This window comes from Homalodisca vitripennis, chromosome 4 (genome assembly GCF_021130785.1).
Source record: "Homalodisca vitripennis isolate AUS2020 chromosome 4, UT_GWSS_2.1, whole genome shotgun sequence".
Taxonomy (NCBI): domain Eukaryota; kingdom Metazoa; phylum Arthropoda; class Insecta; order Hemiptera; family Cicadellidae; genus Homalodisca; species Homalodisca vitripennis.
The window spans coordinates 69182545-69204970 of NC_060210.1; the positions used below are offsets into that span (position 1 = coordinate 69182545).

Sequence of the window (22426 nt, forward strand, 5' to 3'; positions counted from 1 at the left end):
GAAGTCATTGCGTACAAAACCATTTTTGTTTCATAACTTCTGGATTGAATGTCCTGAATCCAGAATTGTGCGCATTGTTATAAAATAGTAATTCCCATTAGCTTAAATGATTGTTGAATGCGTATGCGAAAGGAGGATTGTGTTACATCGAAACCAATTATCTGCTTAGATGGAACAAAACACTCACTTCTGAAAGTTTAATGACAGTAGTTGGGAGGCTATTCATGTTGAACTGTGAAGCTTTTATCAGATTAATGACAGACTAAAGCGTTATCGATTGTAACAGACGTAACGTGACAGCTGTTGTGGTTACTTCAATTCTTTGTGCAAAAAGTCAATCGAGTAACTTTTTATTGTAAAAGAATTATTGCACAGCTATTACAATTAATGAACATTAAGACAATCTTTTGGTTTAAAAAATGTTGTAACAAAAACATTACTTTTGTTTCAAGTTACCTTTCCATAGAATCTGCATAATAAATGTATGGATTCTATTACAATTGAAATAAAAAATAGTCTTTCCGGCTTGGTTTGAAAGAAGTAGATATAGTTCGTGAAAATTGAAATATTATTATTTTATTCTAGTGGGATTTTTGCATGTACCCAGTATATCAAAAACCTTGTTCTAACCAAAACTTTAGGAAATGTTTTAAGCGCGCCTGAGCAACTTATAGCCATATCATTTTTATAGCTTCATAAATAATACAGTTCATAATTACCTGGAAAGAGTATCCTCACTGATGAGGTTGAGTATCCCTGAGTTGAGAAACATGGAACCCCTATCTGTCCAGTTAGGCCCGTATTTAAACCTTCAAATAATTGTTATCACATTTTTCATTACTTTTCACATTGCTACCTCAACATTAAACTATTCACTTAAGTTCATAAGCTTCTTGTAAGTGTTACAAACAAAGTAGGAAATTTGGATTTGGAATTATTTAGAAGTTTTCAATACTCCGTAGGACTTTGAAACACAGATTATTTATATATAACTCTTCTATAACTTTCGTACAATGTGCACCTAATGTTAATTTAGTAAGTTCAACGACGAATAATTACCAGCATATTATGATATTTTTATATACCAGCTGCAGAAAACATTGTTCATACGACAATACCTCACTAATTACACTACATTACGTGTATAAGCTAATACGCCACTGTACAAGATACACGATTAAAGGCTAAGGCGGAGAGACATTCAGAGAAGACAATTCAAGTATTAAATATACTACAGTCACTCTAACCAGAAGTATTTATGGATGATGAATTAATGAATCTCACATTTTAAGAAATATATTTACTGTCTGAAGTCTTTACCAATACCCCACCAGTTATACAGTGCACGATTTTAAAAATTTTCAGGTGAGTGAAATGGAACTGAAACGTATGTGACACCTGAAACATCAAGCGGTAGGGAGAGTGATGGATGTCGGAGACTGTGGTTACTGAGGCCGTCAACTAGTGAACGTCATGTGACGTCCTGGCGCGAGCATGGACGTCAACTACACGGTGAGTGGGATTATTGTACCTTTCAGCTTTTAATGTTACCTCTACATGTTTTCAGTGTTATAAAATCGTATTTGATTGGGAAAATATTTTTGCTGGTGAGAATGACTTAATAATTTAAGCTCTCTAGAGATGTCGTTGGAAGAAAATGTTGAAGGCCATGTTTACAGATAAATAAAGGGAAATCAATGCAACATATATATTTTAAGGTAAATTTAAACTGCACTGTTCTTTACCTCCCTACGATAAATCTCAACGCGGCTCAGTGTAGTAGTAAATGCTTAGGGTTTAACTATGTAGAATTCCTCTTTTTAAAACTTTATGATTCCTTTTATTGCGAAATAAGTGTATTAGTTTAGAGGTCCTTACCATTCTTCCATACTTTCCATCTGAGTTTCAGAGTTCCATTAGTTGAATTAAAAGTAATCTATTTTGAAAAGTAATTCTGTCACAAATTTATTTTAATTCATTGACTACAATAAATTGTTGTCTTAGCGTTAGCGAAACCTATTTATTACTTCAGGTGATGGGGAGGAAAATAATTTTTGTCTTCCTTTCTATCTGTTTGTCCACATGATGTTGTAAGAACAAAATGTTGTAATCTAAAAACTTCATATTTTAGCATAAAGCTTCACTGTATATAGCCAACATCTAGTTTGTCTATGTCACCCTCAAGGGATTTGGAAGAGCGTTACATTTTTGCACTGGCCAGAAACCATGACAGCAACGAAAAATCGGAGAATAAATAAATCAGTAAATAAATGTGAACAATAATTTGATATTTACAATGCAAAATAGCATCACGTGAAGCGTAACGGTCCTGAAGATATCTCAAGGAACATTTATATGTAGCGTTTTAATTTTTCCACCAACTTTGAAAATTGCTGTAGTATTTTTTCTGAGATATTTGAGGTTACACTGGTTAACACATTTTATAAAACTAGACAATTTCTTACTTAAACTATTTCTTAAAAGACTTTATTTTAAAACATGGATACTATTCGGGGATTGGTTACCCAAACATTTTTATTACTTTTTATTAGTTCAGAAACACAGAATTTTATCGAGTCATGCATGTTTTAACTATAAATATATACTATATATTTTATGTAAAAATGTTTCATATTAGCTTTGACAACTATCCACTAAAATATTTTAGTATAATAAATTATTTAAACTCCATTTGGGAAAATTACTTCTTAAATGAAAGCCAAGAAGTGACAAATTTATCCCCCCACAGCAAATATTTCTATGAAATTCCAATAATATTAATTTTGTAGCCAATTGTAATAAATTTTCGAGCTTCTAATTATTACCATTATTTGATAAGTAATATGGATTACTTCATTTCCCCTGGCTACTGCTTTGATATAGATCCAAAGGAGTGATTCAGTGGTTGACCGCTGTCAACCCTTCCCCCCTCTCACACCCTAAGGGGCCAGTAAGGCAGTCCTGGGAGGATGGACATGTAACACGGTACCTGCATGAGCTGCTTATGACCATCTATCACGAGCTTGCTCTAACAGCTTATACTCCCCTAAAATATAATACTGCTCCCTATACAGATAAAGGATAAGGCGGAGAGAGATTCAGAGAAGACAATTCAAGTATTAAATATGCTATAGTCACTCCAACCATAAGTATTTATGGATGATTAATTAACGAATCTCACATAATTTAAGAAATATTTACTGTCTGAAGTCTTTTGAAGTACATAGTTCAGTTTACCGCGGTTAACCCATAAATTAAATTACTAGTTTATTATAGTTGAGGGTATGTTCATTCTCTTAGTAACAAGGTGAGTATTCTTCTAGTCGTTTTGTTGAGTGATCATGCCAAAATGTATTAAATATATAATGTTAAAGATTAACATTTTGGTCTCAAATTTAGTTCTTAAAGAAGAATATTTTAGACAAAAATGTGTTTAAAGGAGCGGGTTACTTGTTCCATGTATGGGCTATGTACACGTTACACTCACGTTACTTTATAGTTAAATTAAATTACTTTTATAAATTTAAGGCATTACCATATATTTTTTACTAGAAAAATATAATCCTGAAATACAATGTGTTTAATTTTGTAAATTAATAAGGCAGGTTTATAGTTTAACTGTACATTACACGCATGTTAAATTTTGCAGTTATAAGTAATACATTTTAAGTATTGAAGTAGTTACTATTAAACTACAAAAGTAATATATTGCTTTAGAAAATCACACTCAAATCTACTGTTAATTTTTTTTGTAATTCTTTATGCATATTTTATAGTATGTGTATATGTAATGTTGTTATATTGATTACCTTGATTGATTTACTGATGGTAGCGTCTACAGACACAATGCTAAATTGCGACGTAGTTTAACCGTCTTTTCCTTCACTCTCTGAATCTGTTGATGATCCAGACAGTTGAGTAATAATTGGTTCCACATCATCTTGTAAATTAATCTATCTTCAACATGTCTTCTTAAGTTTTTTCCACAAGTTTGCAATAATTTTTACATTTCTCCTTTGTGAGGGCCTCAATAAATGGTTCTATTTACTTGACGTTATATGTTTTGATATTTACTGCAACTTGTATTTTAACTTAGCTGCAAACTAACTCAATGGGATTTAACTTACAGTGATAAGGCGAGATTCTCAGAACTTTGGGTTTATGGCTCTTGGCTATCTCGTCGATAATGTTCAGTGAATGCAAGTGCTTAACTTTTGTACCCCTGCAAGCAATTGAAATAAAAAATCGTCAACCCGTCCTGTGGAAAATCAACACTTTAACCTGTTAACCAAATATTTATATATTTCTTTTTAACTGGGGTTTTTTTCAAAGGATCTTCGTTTGCTTTTTTATAAACTGCACCAAGTGTTGGAGGTGTATTGCTGGCGAAAAAACAATGAACTACTTTCCGAATACAACCAGCAACAAACCCATCTTATTTATTTCTCTAATGGTTCTAATTTATGCTGTGATTTTCTTGTGGTACCATTATTCCCAATATTTTCTTCTTTTTGAAATTTCCAAACTGATCGCACGCTGGTTAACTAGTGTTTTCACCCAAAATAATACATTTTCTCCATGAAAAGATTTTTTTTAAAGCATTTTAAAATATTCCACACTGTGGCACGATTTTCCTGCAGCTCTTAACGCCATCATAATACACAAACTTAAGTAAGAGTCGTATCAAATTGATACTGATAAGAAAAAGTATAAAAATATTTTACACTATGCAGTTATAGGTCAAAAATACAATAAACTTAGAAATATTACACTGAGAACTGTACGCGAGCTTAGGCCTACAAAAGACCGTCACTTCCAATATACCGATGAATACTATCCGCAACCATCTATTGTGTTTATGCTGAGGAATTCTAAAAACAGATAGATAAGCCAGATCTCATATAAGGTGGCAAACTCTGTTATATTCTGCTTTTACACTGTTCAAAACCATGTCTAACTTACATCTTGCAATGTAAGTTTAAAAGTACTAAGAGAGAATCGGCTAATAAACTGTATAATATAATTTAAAAATACATCATATTTGAACCTATATCTGCACGTACAAAAGGTAGAATCTTTTTTTTCACTGCACTAAGAATTGTCTCTTAAACACTATGTTTCCGCATTTAAACGTCAATTCGGCGTTAATGAATTTACAAATTACTTCATAGAAAATTTTGTATGGTGATACAAAAACCAAAGATAAATAAAACACTGAATATGCACTAAGGTACTTTTTTGTGACATATAATGATATAAAAGAATAAAATTAGAAGATAAGGCTTGAACGTTATTAAAACAATGAAATATTATTATAAAAAGAGCTGTTCCTTATTACGGAATTTTAGTCATAAGAAAGGCTGTTATTTATTTTCAATATTTCAATTGGTTTATTAGGTCTCATAATAATTATAATAGGGGACCTTGTATTTGAACCAGTACATCGTGTTGCATAGACCGCATGCCATGTAATGAAAAAAATTATTATATCACTCCTGGTCTTACGAAAACAGATGGACTTTTGTTTGGACCTGTTCTTAAGTTAACTAATAAAATGTTGTTGGTTGAACTTAAGAAACAAGATAATCTTGTAATACGTATTGTATTTTAATTTATAAATACTTATATCTTATAATTTGCTTTTATCTTGAGTTTTACTAGAAACATTGGTTTAGTGGGATGATTTTTTCCCTTACAAGGTTTAATTTTTACACTCAGCCCTATTTCTTCCCGTCACCATCAATACACATAAATGAGCGTCAGTAATCTTGACTTCATGTCAATGTCTTTGCAAAGCGGTCGTAGTCAGCGCTTTGATGATGGATGTACTGAGAACGTCGTAATCAAGTGAACAGAACTGAATGTGGAATAGTGCTCAAATATTTGTGTCCCTTTCATTTATGACTTGAAATAGTCACCACCAAATTGATCTTGATATTATTTCATAGCTATCAGAGATCCATTTATGGTTGGTTTTATGGTTCTGGAACTGAACACCAAGATATTGGATTTTATATTAAAATTCATCTCTGGCGCTATCAGTTTTTTCCGTATCCTTCTTCTGAAGCCTCTAAGTAGAGTAAATTTTGCAAAATACCATATCATCTTAGCTTTAATTTGTTAAGGTGCAATGTTAGTTACCACCTTATCATGCACCGCACATCACCTATATCCAAAATGGAAGGTAGTTCTACTACCGGTTTATGCGTTAGCCCGTATAGTTACCTTAGCGCGGACTTATAATTGGGTCAAGACGTCAAAAGGAGGGTTCACGCGTTATTTGTATCTCTACCGTATAGCGAAGGCACCTTTGAACACTCAACTAATACTCGAATACCAATAATACCTCATAGGTATTAGGCTACTTGGCGTAGTAACGTTGGAAAAGACACAATAATGTAATCGCGTTACGATACTTTCGGATCAGCGATGACGGTGGCTGTTATAGGAATCCGCGATTGTTCTTTGATGCAATACTTATCGTACTTTCCATTGTTACCATGTGTTCTATCTTTTGTTTTCATCACGTCTGATTAGATTTTGATTCACCAGTTAGAGCGGTGTCAAATTCGAATACATCAGAACTGCAGAGCTTTGAATTTCCTTCCTATCGTGGTGGTGAAGAACAGTTATTTACACAACATATGAGGATAGTTAATGAATTAAAACATTGAGAAGGTCAAATAAAGTTTTTTTTTTATATTTACCTCATTTTTAATGTTCCTGACTAAATTATGAGGGTGGACTACTTCTTTTGGTGTCTGTGTTCATATGAAATGTAAAAAATATTACACAAATTTGTATAAAATTATTAGAAAATGTAAAACTGTATTATGTTAAAGGAATTGAGACTCTCAATTGAGATTTTGTTTTAATATAAAAAAATCACCATTAATTAATTGACAATCGTATACATATATACATATATATACATATACATATATATATATATATATATATATATATATATATATATATATATATATATATATAAGTAGGTAAGAATATGCCGATTCTAGACCACTTTCGGAGCCAACAGTGAATCAATGGAAAATACTGTTTAAAGGACAATAAACGAATCTGTAAACCACGAATGAAAAATTACCGAATCTATAGCCGTTTACTTCTACTTTCTTAAGCCGTTTTAATGTAAAATATATTGGAAATGTTGTCAAATCTGCTACGAATAAACGAAAAATCTTCGAAATCTTAATAAAATTTAATCAATTTAAAAGTTTTTTACTAAAAACATACTTTAATAAAAAAACTTTTCTACTAAATAGCAAACATGAACTCACCAAGCTCTCTAAAATTTCTAGCGTTTAAACAGTGCAACAAAGATGAATTCAACGAATTACCAAAACATTTTATAGAACAGTTGATACCGTCTTCGACACTTTCCGATACAGAATTCATTGAACTTGTAAATTCTTTTGCAGAAAGAACGAATGATGGAGGGCTGTTTTTTCATCATAAAGCACGAAATGTATTGGATTGTTTATTTAACTTAATTACGAAACATATTGAAAAGAAATTAAAAAAGAAACAAACAGAGAGTTTTCATCGATATTTTATGGAATTTTTTAAATATTATACGTTTTTCGAATATAATCAAGACTTACTTGTTGAATTCCTTAGGATTTTTTGTGAGAATCAAGATTTATCAACAAACTTCATTAAAGAGCACTATCACATTTTTCTTATAAAATATCACTATATTTTGCGTGAAACAAAAGGTATTACTATAGATAATATTCCATGTGATTCTGATGAAGAGAGACACCAACTATGGTTATCAAAAGAGTACTATGAATTGGGGAACGAATGTTATCTTCTATTCTACAAAATTGACGGTAACACAGTCTTTATCTTTAATAGTCTTCTTTCCAGTAACAACCAAGTGTAATTTATCATGTTTATTCAATTCTTTAATCTTTTTTTTCATCCAAAACATTCAAAAGTCTGTTCGGTAAGTGTACTTTATAATCTTCCAACTCGGCAATTATTGTAAACCCGAATTTATCTTTTATTTTCTCCAAATTCAAAATTTTGTATTTCTTATTTTCTTCTAATTCATTCAACTTCTTATATTCTTTAAACTTGAATTCACCAACAGCGTTCAACTCTTTCAAGAACTCCATTTAGATAGAAAAAATTTAAAGACGGAAAAAATGAAATTTGCTAACAATCACTCGAGAAGTCGAGGGAATTGCCAACATCTTCATTGTTTGACGAGGTTCTTCATTTACTTTGTCCAAATGTACTATAAAATCATCGAGGATTTCTGGCTTAAAATCGTAGACAAATTCAACATCCAGATAATGAAAAAATACAGGTAATATCTTTTCATAATAAACGTGTGTATCGATACCTACAAACCTAATGTATTCTTTGAAAAGGAAAAAAATTTTGTCAATGGTTCTAAGAGATAAGTAAAAATTTTTATTCTGTTTTCTAAATTCTGTAACAAATTGTGTTTGCTTCTTGTCTCCATATTGTAATTTTCTAAGCAGGTTATTCAAATGTGTTAATTTATTTCGAAATTTCTTAGGTTTAGGTCTTTCGTACAAAATTAAATTACAACCTCTACAAACTAAATATCTTTTATCAATAATTTCTCCTCTATAACAACACTTGTAACAGTTGGCATTATACTCTTCCATTTATATAGAAAGATTTTTTGTTATAAATGGAGATTATGGAACTAAGTCTGCCGAGATATAAATTTTTCAGCGCAAATGTTTATGTTTATATTTCAACTACCGAGATAAAAAGAAATGATTTTATTTTATTATTCAACTATTTAGGATATTTTGTCTATGATTACAAAGATTATTATGGAAGAAATCGAGATTTTTCATCAGCGAAAGAGTATATTTTTAAAGTTTTAGAAGGAATGAAAGAGAACAATATGAACATCATTAACTACTGAATTTCTCTAATATCGTTCTTAATCACATCATAGGCTAAAAATTTCTCAGAAACCACAACCACATAACAAATCGCGTTTGTAACAGCTTTTTGAAAATCCACATTGATAATTATATCGTTCTTTGAACCAGAAATATTTGTCAAACTCTTTGTTGTATCAATGACATAAATAGGTCTATTCGCAAAAATATTCTTTAGGATTGTAATACATTTCCTTATTATTACAGTAAACTTTCTTAAAATCTTGATACATCTGATACATGATTCTGAAAAGACCTCCTGAAATGTTTAAATTTTGTAATTCATCTGGATAATAAGAACCGTTCAATTTTACTTTGATATTTTTTACATCCAAACTATCAAACTTTGAAGGATTTTTTCTTGATTATTCTGTCTATCTGTTTGAAAACCTATGATAACGAACTTGGGATTGAAGATATTTCTATAAATATTTGTAATATCGAACGAATAAGTTGTTCCGGAAATACCTTTTTGTTCAATACATTGCCAATCTAGAAAATTAAACATAATGTTTTGACTTTTTGTAATTTCATCAATCAATCTAATTTTACTCGTGGTTTTATAATCAATCATTGGAACTCTAATAAAAAAATCTGTAATGGTTATTTTTCCATCAACAGGCATAACATTTCCAGTTGCAGTCTTCAGAATCACATTATCGTCTTCTGCTCTTATAAAACTTAGATAAAATCCTCCTTTATAGATCGGAATAGTAACATTTTCAAAAAATCCTAATCCAAAATGAGATAAATTTCCAGCTGCTTCAAAAACACCAAATTTAAAATCTGATTCAAAGCCATTAGAAGTTTGAGAAATAACATCACTTTTTGAATACGAAACAGTTCCTTTAATTGTGCTTAATTGGCCAGTTTTCGACTTCTTCTATCAATTTATTGTGTTTTCTTACTTCAATCTTAGAAAATAAAAACGGTATAAAATTATCGATTAATCTAACATTATCAGTTCCAAGATATGCTTGACCATCTTGTTTTGTTAAAGTTCCAGAAATATAAAACTGGAAGTTAGACGAGCAAAAATTATCTCCAAAATCAATATTAAACTCAGTTCTTTTATTCGGTTCATTCAAATATTGTTTACTAATTGGATAGAAATTTTTAAACTCCGCCCTTTCAATATCACTAGCATACTTTTTGTAGTCCGCCATTTATTAAGAAAAAATTTAGAAATTTTAAACACCATGTATAAGAAAGATATCATTTTTTTATCGATCTAATGTACGTTTCTATAAGAAAAGATATAAATTTTAGTAAAATAATTATAAAGATTAGAGTCATTTTTAATGATCTACTTCGTCATATTCGGGATTCTCTTCCTTAAATTTTGCAATTTCGGCCACATATTTCAATAAAATTTGCACAGGATAGTAACCAATATCTATAATATTATTCCAATCAACTGTATCTTTATTTTCATCCAAAAACTTTATACTAAAGTGTTGATAGAGACAAAGAACAGACATATGATCTTTTAATTGATAATGTATATTTTCTTGAATGAACTCTGATGATAAAGTTTGATATTTAGCAATGTTATACCAATTCAATTTGTTTACGTATAATCTCATCATATCTTCGGATAATTCATATTTTTGAGAAATATCATCCCAATGTTCTTTTTTCAAATCTCTTTCGTGTTGCATTATAAAAAGATCGAAAGCACTGTAATGTCCCGCCATCTCTATTTATTAAGAAAAAATTTCAAAAATCAAGTTTTTATAAATTGGCTCTTTTTAGCGTTACATTCAGCACATTTTCCAGATATTCTCTTAACTCCATTGATGTTTGCATAGTATTTTATATCATTTGTTGCAGTTTTTTCTTTACATCTCACACAATATATGAGCGCCATTTGTATAAGGAAAATTAGTCATCATAGCCGCCTAATCCATTAAATCTGTTATCAATATTTTCAAAAGTTTTATTAACATCTTCTTTAAATTTATTAAAGTTTTCTTCTAGTTTATTTAATTTATCGAGTTTATCATCTATTCCTTCAAGTAATTCACCATTACTTTTTATTTTATCACGAACATTATCTTGATATGTATGAAAACTTTGCGCAATTTCTCTCAACTGCTCATTAACAGAATCTGTAAATGAATTATAATATTGCTCAAATTGTATAACTTTTTCAGCAATTTCATCGCAATTTTCTATAGATCTTTTACTTCTTTCTTCAAGTTTTTCATAGACTTCTAACTTGTCATAGACTTCTGTTGTAAAATCTTTAACATGCTGTTTATGATTCTCATAATTTTGTTTTAGTTCATTAAACATTTTAATATGATCTTCTAATTGAATCATTACAACAACATCAAATGGATTAATGCCTTTACTAACACTGCTAATTCTTTTTCCTTTAAAATCTAAGGCATTTTTAACATCAACAATATCGATGTTTTCTGATAATTTTAGAGGTTTCAAAATTTGTTCTTTAACAACAACATCATGTTTGTCAATACCAGGTCGAACACCGACAATTCTTTTTTTATTAGCCAAACTAACATAATTCTTTTCAACTTTGATCGCTTCAGTAATTTTATCAGCTTTTTCGATATGAGACATTAAATTGGTAAATAATTTTTTTTACACCATCATCAACTTCTTTTTCCAATGTTTTTATTTTATCAGCAACTTCATTTGAACTCATGAAATTTGCAAGTTTGTTATCATATTCTGCTTTAAAATCTTCAATCTCGACAGCAAACATATCTGAATCTGGAAGGTTTTGTAATAAATTTTCTAACTTGTTATCAAACTCATTTCTCAAACTATCAAAATTGAAACTATTATCTACATTTTGAATACTTTCTGTTTTAATTTGTGTTCCAAATACATCAAAAATATGTTGTGAATCCATATTTATTAAGTAATAATTTGTTAACAACTTCTTTAAAATCTTTACCATTACTCAGTTCATTCAAAACAAAAACACATAAATGACCACAAATTGGGGGATCTTTATAATCTTGAATCTGAGAATCATTGTAGTAGACGCTTGATTTTTTCAAATATTGGATCAATTCTATAGGTGGTTTGTCCTCAATTCTTCCATACGAATCAAAATAACATGCATTCTTATCATTTTTATAATAACAAATCCAATGCGTTCCACTTCCCATAATCGAGTCTAAACTCACAATTCCACATTCAAATTTCTTAACTTTTTCAGGTAATGTATCTCTCATGAAGATTCCTCTAAAATGTTTAATATTTTTGCAGATTTCTTCCAATTCCCCGAATGTTAAAGGTTTAAATTTTTTTTCAATGTTTGATTTCACGTAATTCAAAGTTTTTTCATCTAATCCAGATCCTGTAACATGTTCCAACTCTTTATCTAACCAATTTAAAATGTTTCGAACAATAGGAATCACATCTTTTTTAACGATTGGAGCAGCTTTACGAACATAAGGAACAACATTTTTAACAACTGGAATATTTTCTCCAAAATCTAATAAATCTTTCAAAAGTCCACCATTTTTAAGTTCTTTCAACTGATTATAAGAAAATTCTATTCTGACGCCTTTATCGTTTTTCTTGTGTTTTTCGAGTTTATTGTATTGTCTATTTGTTAAAAATATCTTATCTTCGCCATTTTTTAGTTGATCTATTTTAAGGGGAGTGATGCACTTTTTGAGCTAAAAAAACAAATTATTTTTATTGCACAAAAAGAATCTCCGTTTTATGCTGATTAAGTAGATACATATTTTTATATGTATGTCTTAATGTTATCTATAAGAAAAAATACGTTTTGTAAATGCTTGCATCTGTTAAGGTATCACTTGATGCACAAAACGAGCACACTGCTCAGTTAGGTTTTTAATTTTTATACTTTTATATAGTCTTAGGTTACTCTATGGTAAATTCCAAGTTACTATGACTGACCACTTTGTTTTTTTAGCAGACAGTAGTGTTGTTTATACATTAGCAGCTGTTGCTAGGTTATGTTATGATTGTTGTTTTCTTTCCAATTTTCATAAAGTGATACAGATTTGTGTAAATAGTTTGCTGTTTTACTTACTGTTGTGTTTTTTGTTTGAACTTTGGTGATCTTACAACTTACAATGCCTAGAATTAGGAAGTTTAATACAGCCAATAAATTCAAAGGGAACAGATACTCTTCAATTGGTGAGTCTGCTAAGCCTAGGCATAATTCTTCCACAACTACAAATGAGAGTAGGCCTATGCCTAAGAAATCATCTAGTTCGAAGAAACTGAGCAGTAATCAGCTTCCTAAGGATCTAAATTTTGTAAATAGTGATGTAAATATAATTTTCAACTTAGACTTACTATCTAACCTTGTAAATAGTTTTACCAAATGTAAACATTGTAACAAAGAAGGAACTGTTTCGATAAATCTTGACAGTACATTTTCTAATGGGTTAGCTCATAAAATCTTGATTCAATGTTCCAATTGTGATGAAAGAAAAGCAGGCATGAACTCAGATATTATAAGAAACTGTTATGACATAAATATAAGATATGCCTATGCTTTGAGATCTATCGGTAAAGGCCAATCAGCAGCAAGAATGTTTTCCGCTGTGATGAACTTAGCTCCCCCTAATGTAAGGTTTTATAAATATAATATAAAGCTCTTGTCAGCTGCCACGGAAGTATGTGAAGGTTCATTGAGAAATGCAGCAATACAAGCTATTGAGGAAAACGATGGTAGCAAGGATATCGCAGCAGCCTTCGATGGGTCCTGGCAAAAACGCGGCCATACCTCTCTAAACGGCGTTTTAAGTGTTACTTCTTTTGATACTGGAAAAATTCTAGATTTTGAGTGTTTCTCAAAGTTTTGCACAGCTTGTACACACAAGAGTATAAAAAGCAACCCTGAAAAAAAAGCATCACATAGCCCTAAATGTAACTGCAACTATGTAGGATCCAGTGGAGGCATGGAGGTTGAAGGTGCTAAAATTATTTGTGCAAGGTCTGAGACAAAGTTAGGAGTTAGGTATACTAAATACCTTGGAGATGGGGACTCCAAGGGTTTCATGGCTGCATTTGAAAGTGAACCTTATGGCCCTGAGGTAAAAATGTCCAAACTTGAATGTGTAGGCCATGTACAAAAGCGGTTAGGTTGTAGGCTACGGAAGCTACGCATAAAAATGAAAGAAATAAGCTTAGCGATGGAAAGGCCCTTGGTGGTAAGGGAAGATTAACTGATGGACATATAGATAAGCTTCAGAGGTACTATGGATTAGCTATTAGGAATAATTTAGGTAGTACAGCAGACATGAAAAAAGCTATATGGGCCACCTACTTCCACCGCTTATCTACCGATGAAAACCCACAGCATACTCTTTGCCCTGAAGACCCTAATACTTGGTGTGATTACAATAAATGTGTTCTAAGCAATACTCTACACACATATAGACATAAAAATTCTTTGCCTGAGCCTGTTCGTTTAGCAATAAAACCCATATATAAAGATTTGACTCAGGCAGAACTTTTGGATCGGTGCCTTCACGGACAAACCCAAAACCCAAATGAAAGCTTTAATGCATGCATTTGGAAAAGAATTCCTAAAACTGAGTTTGTGGGCCTACAAACTTTAAAGCTTGGTGTGACAGATGCTGCCTTATGTTTTAATGAAGGTGCAGTGGCTAAAACTAACGTACTTCAAAGGCTACAACTAAAACCTGGCAAATTCATGATTGAAGGCTTACAAACCATTGATAAAATTAGAATTATAAAAGCGGAAAAAGAAGCAGAGGAGCAAACCAAAGAAAGCAGGGTAAAAAGAAGACTGCTTAAGAGGCAAGCAGAAGATAAGCATGATGAAAACTACTCACCAGGAGAGTTTTAAGGTAACATTTATCTTTAATCACTGATTTCCGAAACCTTGTTTTTAAACACGTTGGTACCATTTTCTCCTGAAATACTGATCCAAAATCCATGATTTTTTTCTGGTTGTTGATTACATTAGTATGAACAATATGTATTAGAATTGTTTTAATATACTTAAAATTAAAAGAGTAATAAAAATAAAATTACTTAAAAAATTATTTTTTATTTTTACAGTTTTTTAAAAGTGATACGATTATTTTATTTATTACTACATTCTTCTAAAACTAGTACAGTTTGTGTGTTATATACTATATAATAGATGGTAAAAATCTCAGGACAATATGTTGAATAGTTTTTAAGATAATGGTACCTAACTACATGCTGAATTTCTCATATAAATAGCATTGTGCTAAAAAAAGTGCATCGCTCCCCTTAAATTGAATACTAACAGGTATTTTCTTCTTAAAAGCGGATTTTATTTTTTCTTTCCGATTTTTGCTGAAATTTACGTTCACCTCCATTTATATAGTTAAAATTTCAAGTTCTCTTCGATTCCCATTCCTAGTTTTCTCTTCAAAAACATTGCTCCAGCTGTTGGAAGCGCAACAAATCTTCCACCTAAACTAGCATCTTTTGATAAAAATCTATCCATTGCCTTATCTTGCAAAACTTTATCTGCTATATGTCTGGAATTTGTGTCTCTATGTTTTGCATAAAAAATATCGTGTTCCATTGCAGCTTGATCTAATTTATTCACACCAGGATCTCCTCTTTTTAGTCTTTTTTCGAGTTTTGTGCCAGGCCCCAGATACTGATAAGTTGGTACGTGTAATTCAAAAGGTAAATTGTTGATAAAATCATTCAAAAGTCCGCTACCCTCAATCATAGATGAACTTATTGCCGGCAAAATTCGTTTTAAATATTTAATTCCATCAGGTTTTTCAATCACCTCATCAAGTTTGTTCGAAATAAAATCTTTAATCACTTTCTTTTCGTTCAAAAAATTGTTGTTTCCAGCCTTTTTTTGAGCATAAATATAATTAATAATTCCATCGAGTTTTGTCAAATCGTCGATATATCTGTATTCAATCTTATTACCACTGTATTTTCTTACACCTGATCCTTCGATTCGTTTTTCCCAAATTGGTTTAATTAATTTCATATATTTTTTACCTCTACTTGACTTAGGCTTCTTAGTAGATGGATCATTATTTTTGTAAATTGAGTCAGATTCCCATAAAATTTCTGTATACTTTTTCAAATCTTCTTCAGAATATAAATTATCTTTTGGAGCGTTATGGTCTGTTAATAATCTCCATAAACCTTGAGTTCCTTCATATGTTTTTTCATTAATAATGATATCATTATGTTCAACATTCACGGGCGAATTTCCAATCATAAAACTGTTCTTTTTTTTATCCCAATACAAACCAAATTTATCATCTTTTATTCTAGGAATGAATTTTCTACCAATTGGACCAACTATTATATCCATTGTTCTAGGACTTATTGGTTCAACTATTGTAGATTCTTCAATGATTCGAGGTGTTGAAGATGGTAATTTTGGCAATTCAAACTCTTCTACTTCAGATTCTGGAATTGAAATATCAGCAAATTGTCGTACAACTGGAACTAAATTCATCAAATTTTGATTATCGCTTAAAACGTTTTCAATTTTACCTTCAACATTTTTAATTGCAGAAGTTACAGGTTGATTAATTTTTTGAATAAATTCTTGTTCTTTTTCATCAATTCGAATCTGTTCTTTAAATTCTTTGATTAATTTCTTTTCGATTTGATCAAGTTTTTTCGCTTCTTCAGAAGTTACGTTCACCATTTAATTAGAAAAATTTTGAAACGTGAACGTGGAACGTAAAACGTGAACGTGGAACGTAAAACGTGAACGTGGAACGTAAAAACGTGGAACGTAAAACGTGAACGTGGAACGTAAAAACGTAAACGTGGAACGTATAACGTGAACTTGGAACGTGAACGTGAAACGTGGAACGTAAAACGTGAACAGATTTACCGTTTTTCAGTTGTTTTCATAATGTAAATAAAAAGTAAAGATAATGTAAAAATAATTGTAACAAATATTTTATCAAGTAGATTTGTCAGACCACTGAGCAGCATATATATTAGAAAATTTATTCATGTATTTACCATTTTTAGGCTTCAAAGTTAGATTAATAGTTAAAAATCCATAGTCTTCTTTCCAAATTTTATCACATAATTCATTAAAGTGGTTAAAACTCATATCAGATCCCACATAATTGTCGTAAATCTTTCTCGAATAGTGATCGTCTTGCTTAAAAACACACAACATATTCAAATTATTTCTAATAACCTGTTTATCAACCTTTGAAAAGCATTGGGAAAGATAGATACAAGATATGTTTTTGTGACGAGACATCACGAAATATTCTTTAATAACGTCCTGTTTTTCCAAAATACAATAATCAAAAACGATTAACGAATTGGGTTTACATTCGCTTAACGGAACTATGTCCTCAGAAGCATTATAAAAATGTGATATTTCTTTGCTTAAGTTCTTCTCAATATTTTTGAATCTTTGTTGTAATTTTTGTATCCGTCTTGTTCTAAAGATTTACTAAAAACATACAAATTGGAATAAGGAATCAACCTATTGTAGATAAAATTCAATAATAAAGTTGTTTTTCCACATCCACTTGAACCAACAATTATCAATCTGATTGGTTGATCTTTCTTTTTTTCTTCAAACTTTTGAAGTTTTATCTGATCTTTTTGCTTTAAAAATTTCTCCATTTAAATAGCGAAAATGAAGCTGTTCAAGTTGACTTCAGAAAGCTCTAAATTAGTTTTAAACTTGGAACATCCTATTCATTTAGAGGAAGAATCAAATTATTTTATCGGTTTAAGCGGTTTTTATTCTGACAATTTTGTAATCAATATTAGTGAAAGTTCTCCTTATTGTATAGGATTTAGTGAGAAGAACATAACAAAATATTATGGTTTAAACAAAGGATATTATACCTTCGATCAAATAAAAAATTCCCTTAAAAATTATCTGAAAACATTCAAACAATCAGATAAATCTTTAAACTTTGACGAAAACAAGTTTGAAATGCAAAAAAATTATCTCTCTAATAAAATTCAAATAAAATCACTAGTAAGAATAATGTTTTCAGCAATTATAGTAGATTTATTAGGGTTTGTTCAAGAAACTATTGAGCCAAATCAGGTATATTTAGGAAATAAAACGCCAAAATTTAGACCGTTTGATGTAATTGAAGTACATTGTAATCTCGATGAACCTAGTTTTGAAAATCATACCGAACATTTACACAAAGAATCTGAAATTTTGTACACTTTTTTTCCAAATGTTGCTTATGGATCAAAAATCAGTGAAAAACCGAATGACATTGATTATATTCCAATTAGAAAAAATATTAAAAGAATTAAAAAAATCGTTCTAACTATACAAGACTCTGAGGGAAATTTATTAAATAATGAGAGTAAAACAACAATATATTTCAGATTGAAAAAGGATTAAAAATGAGTTGATGATGATGACAAAATTCAATATTTTTATTTAAAAAACAAGGGGCTATTCGAATGGCCCCTTAACAATCTTCATCCTGACACTGTTTTATCAATGAATCTGGACTTTACGATGAAAATGTTACTAAATTTTATTAAAAACTCTTGACTTATGATATTTGGTTTGTAAATGTTTAGCATAACTAGGTAACCATTGAAGAACTCTTCCACATTCGCAATGAGTCGGTTTATTTTGACTTTCTCGCAAAATTCTTATAGCACAATCCTTACAAAAAGCTTGTTTTTTATCTTTACTATAATGCCAGTTGTGAAATTCTGAAATATTCTTAATTTCTTTACAAACGCAACATTTTTTCTCTTCTAACGTTAATTTTTCTATTTTTTCGTATAATTCTCTCTCATATTTACTACGACAATCCTTACACATAGACCCTAATCTTTCTTTTTTATTCTTATTTTTATAAAAAGCTTCAAAATCTTTAAATTCTTGACACTGTGTACATTTCTTTTGAGACTCCATTTATATAGAAAAAATTACAGCTTTGACTTTCTCAATTCATATTCATAAAACTTTCCGGTTATTTCTTCATTATTTAAATCTTTTATACTATAAGTTACAGGATCTGTGTTATTAATTTGATAAATCACAAAGATTTCTCTTGACCAATTGTTCTTATATTTGTTTGAAAATGTTTGTTTTTTACTAACAATTCTTACATGATCATTGACTTTAAATTTAGTTTTCGTGTGAATTTCTGGTGGAACATACTTAAAAACCGTCTCTAATAACTCCTTTTCAGCATCCTTATCGACATCTTTCGGTTTCGTCTTGATTGTACTGTGAACTGTATCATTATAATTTTTGACTATTTTTTGAAGAATATCGATCCATTTAAAGGTTTTATTAATCTCAAAAATTACTTTCATTCTCTCATTTTGACTTCTGTTATATCTCTCTACAATACTTGATTTCTCTTCGTTTTCAGTATGATAAATCTTAATGTTGTATTTTCTCAAAACATCATTAAATTCTTTATTTTTAAACTCTAAACCCTTATCTGTAAGAAGTAGGTTAGGAGGTTTGTGATTGACCATTATGGCATCTTTTACTATATCTTCGAAAGCTTTTGAAACATCCTTGCCGTTTTTTCTTTTGATAGCTCTTGACCAAGCATATTTTGAGAAAGTATCAATAACATTTAACATATACTTAAATCCATCATTTTGATCCGAATAGTTAGACATTATTACTAAATCTGCTGCCCATAAATCGTCAATTCCTAAAGTTATAGTTTTTCTCTTTTTAAACTTTTTTCGTACTGGTGCATGAATTTCTCTAGCTTCAATCTCTATTTCTTCTTTATTCTTAGATTCTTTCTTTACTTGTTTTTCATAAGGATTCTTTATAAATTTACTCTTATTTGTCTTACATTTTGAACATTTTGCTGCAATTCTATACAATCCGTTTTGAGTTTGAACAATCTTAGAATCTATATTTTTCGTTTTTTTCTTACATTTGTGGCAGTGAATTAAATCATCTTCCATTTATATATCAAAGTTTCCAACTTTGTTTAACTCTTCTAAAATATTAGATTTCGCTTCATAGCCATACGGTACTGTATCGATCTTATTTTCTAGGATAATTCTCTTATCATCTTTAGCGCTCAGTGCTAACTTGTTTATGGTAGCTGTGTACAACTCATGTTTATAACTTCTAATGCAAGTCATCTCTCTAAATTCTTCTTTACCTTCGAATAAACATCTCTTCAAGTTTTCGATATTTATTGTTTTATTTACAACGCTTCTCTTAATTCCTTTGCATCTTACTGGATTTTTGTCTAGATATTTATACGAGTACATTTTCGATCTCAAACCACAAAATTCTTCTAAAACTTCGCTATTTAACTCATCTTTGAATTTCCCTATTACCTTCTTATTTTTAGTAGTGAAACATTCGTGATCTTTTGGATAATCACTTGTATCAAAGTCATCTATATTTTCTTTAATAATTTTAAAAGGATCTCGTTTCAATTCTAGGAAATAACTGTCTGTATCCATTTAACACAGATTCAAATCTGGGCCAAACTTCTTTAATTTATCGTAATAAAACTCATACATTAACAATTTTGATAGGTCAAGAACTGAAAATCCTATGTAGACCGGTTTGTTAAATTTAACCTTTTGTTTGTACATGTGACTCGCTATACAGTTGTCGTCAAAGATATTAAAGCATTTGAAATTTGTTTTCTTAGCTTGTTTCATTGAAAATTCTTCATTTCCTAGTTTGATATCGCATCTATTTCGCACATTTTCCATAGATTTTCCAAAAACAGAGTTGTTCATCAGCTTATAAAAATCTTTCTCAAAGTCACTTGTAGCTTTGGTTCTCATGTTTGTGTTAAAATCAATGTACTTTTTCATAAAAGGCTTCTGATCGAATGCTATAACTCTATTCACATGTTTCAACACCATCCCTTGTTCGAGGTAAAATTTCAAATTTCTTGAATGAACAATGTATTCAGTTTTATCCAGTAAATTTGTGCAAAGTTTGTTTTTATAATGTTCGGGAGCAAGAGGTAAATCCTTGTGATGTTCATGTAAATTTGTTGGATATCCTAGATCAACTTCGAGAATATAGCCATAATCTTCGTCGCCAGTGAGTTCCAAAACTGTTTCTTGCCACTCTTCTTTTGTATATGTTTTAGGATTCATCCACTTGATATCACTAAACGGCAGTTTTTGCATAAGACCATAACCATAAAGGTTGTTTGCATCGACATAAAGTAAATAGTTTTCGGGCTTTGTCTTATCGAAATCTTTCAAATATTTGTTATTTGCTTTCACATATCGCTTAATACATTGAGAAATACCTCCACGAATACCTTTTTCAATCATTAAATACATATTATAATCACTAATCAATTGTAATTCTATTTTCGTTAATTTTAACATAGCGTCCCATGCGATACTTGGAGCAGTTAGATAATGAGCTGGATCAAGTTTGTAACAATTTAGACAAATTTTTCTGAAATTTTCAAATATATCAGCGAGCAATAGTACATCTTGGATATTGTACAAATCAGAGTAATTTCCAAGATTTTTAGCTTTTAATTTGTTCCAAACGCTCAAGTAGTATTGATAATCTTTCTCAGATATGCTCTCATCTGTCAAAAGTGAATAGAAATCTTCAATTTTCAGCTGTTCTGTGTAATCTAGTTTTTCAATACTATCGATAAATTCGTAAGGAAATATGCCTTTTCCAGACAATATTTTAAAAATCTCGACTTCGTCATTTGGTTGTCTTTCTAGAATTGCGTTCAGACCGTCTTGTATGAAATGATTTGTATGTTTGAAGTCTTCTTTCTTGAGGTTTTTAGCTAACTTTTCAATAGACGATGCCATGAATCTAAATGTGTCTACGAAAGTAAACTTGATAAATTTTCTAGGTTTATCATTATCAAACTCATACCCATATCCTGAATTTACTGAATAATTTATATATTTTTCATCTGTGTTTGCGATCAAATCAACATTGTTTAGCCAATTCTTTTATGTACAAATGAGTATCGTAATTTGACATATTGTGACAGAACACTGGAATATTTTGAGGAAATTTTAGATTCAAGTTACATGATAAATGAGCTGAACCTCTAAATTTACTTGTTAAATGACAATGATCTCTTACTTTTAATCTTTTTTCATCATCAAAACCTTCTGTTTCACAGATATGACAAACTTTTGAGATTTGATAGGAAATTTCTTCTTCTTCAGTTAATTTCATAGGCTTCATGTTCCTTGAATTATATTTTTTAGCTATGTATTTAGATAATTTATTAAGCTCTTCAAACAATTTTGCAGGAACATTAGGCAAATCATCTTCATTTTTTGCTCGATAACATATCAGTTTATACATGCGATTGGTCACATTCGACAGTAAATATAGAGTAAAACCAACAGGAATGTGCTTCTGAATCTTGGTTGTAGTCGATCTTTATGGATTGTTCTTGCATGTTGGAATTTTTTCTAATATACTCTCAAAATCCATATAAATAACGTACGGATGGCTAAACTTCTTTTGATAATTAGTAAATTTAGTTGTTTGACCTGAAAACGGCATA

The 22426-nt window shown here is 30.2% G+C and overlaps 1 protein-coding gene across 1 annotated transcript in view; it reads left to right on the forward strand.

The window, feature by feature from the left end:
• Positions 1-22426, forward strand: part of LOC124359482 (rhodopsin, GQ-coupled-like) — a 94763-nt gene that overhangs the window by 11938 nt on the left and 60399 nt on the right. Inside the window, exon 2 of the mRNA XM_046812244.1 lies at positions 1366-1512. Within this exon, the coding sequence (XP_046668200.1) occupies positions 1495-1512 (18 nt within the window). The 5' untranslated portion in view covers positions 1366-1494. The remainder of the gene's footprint in view (positions 1-1365; positions 1513-22426) is intronic.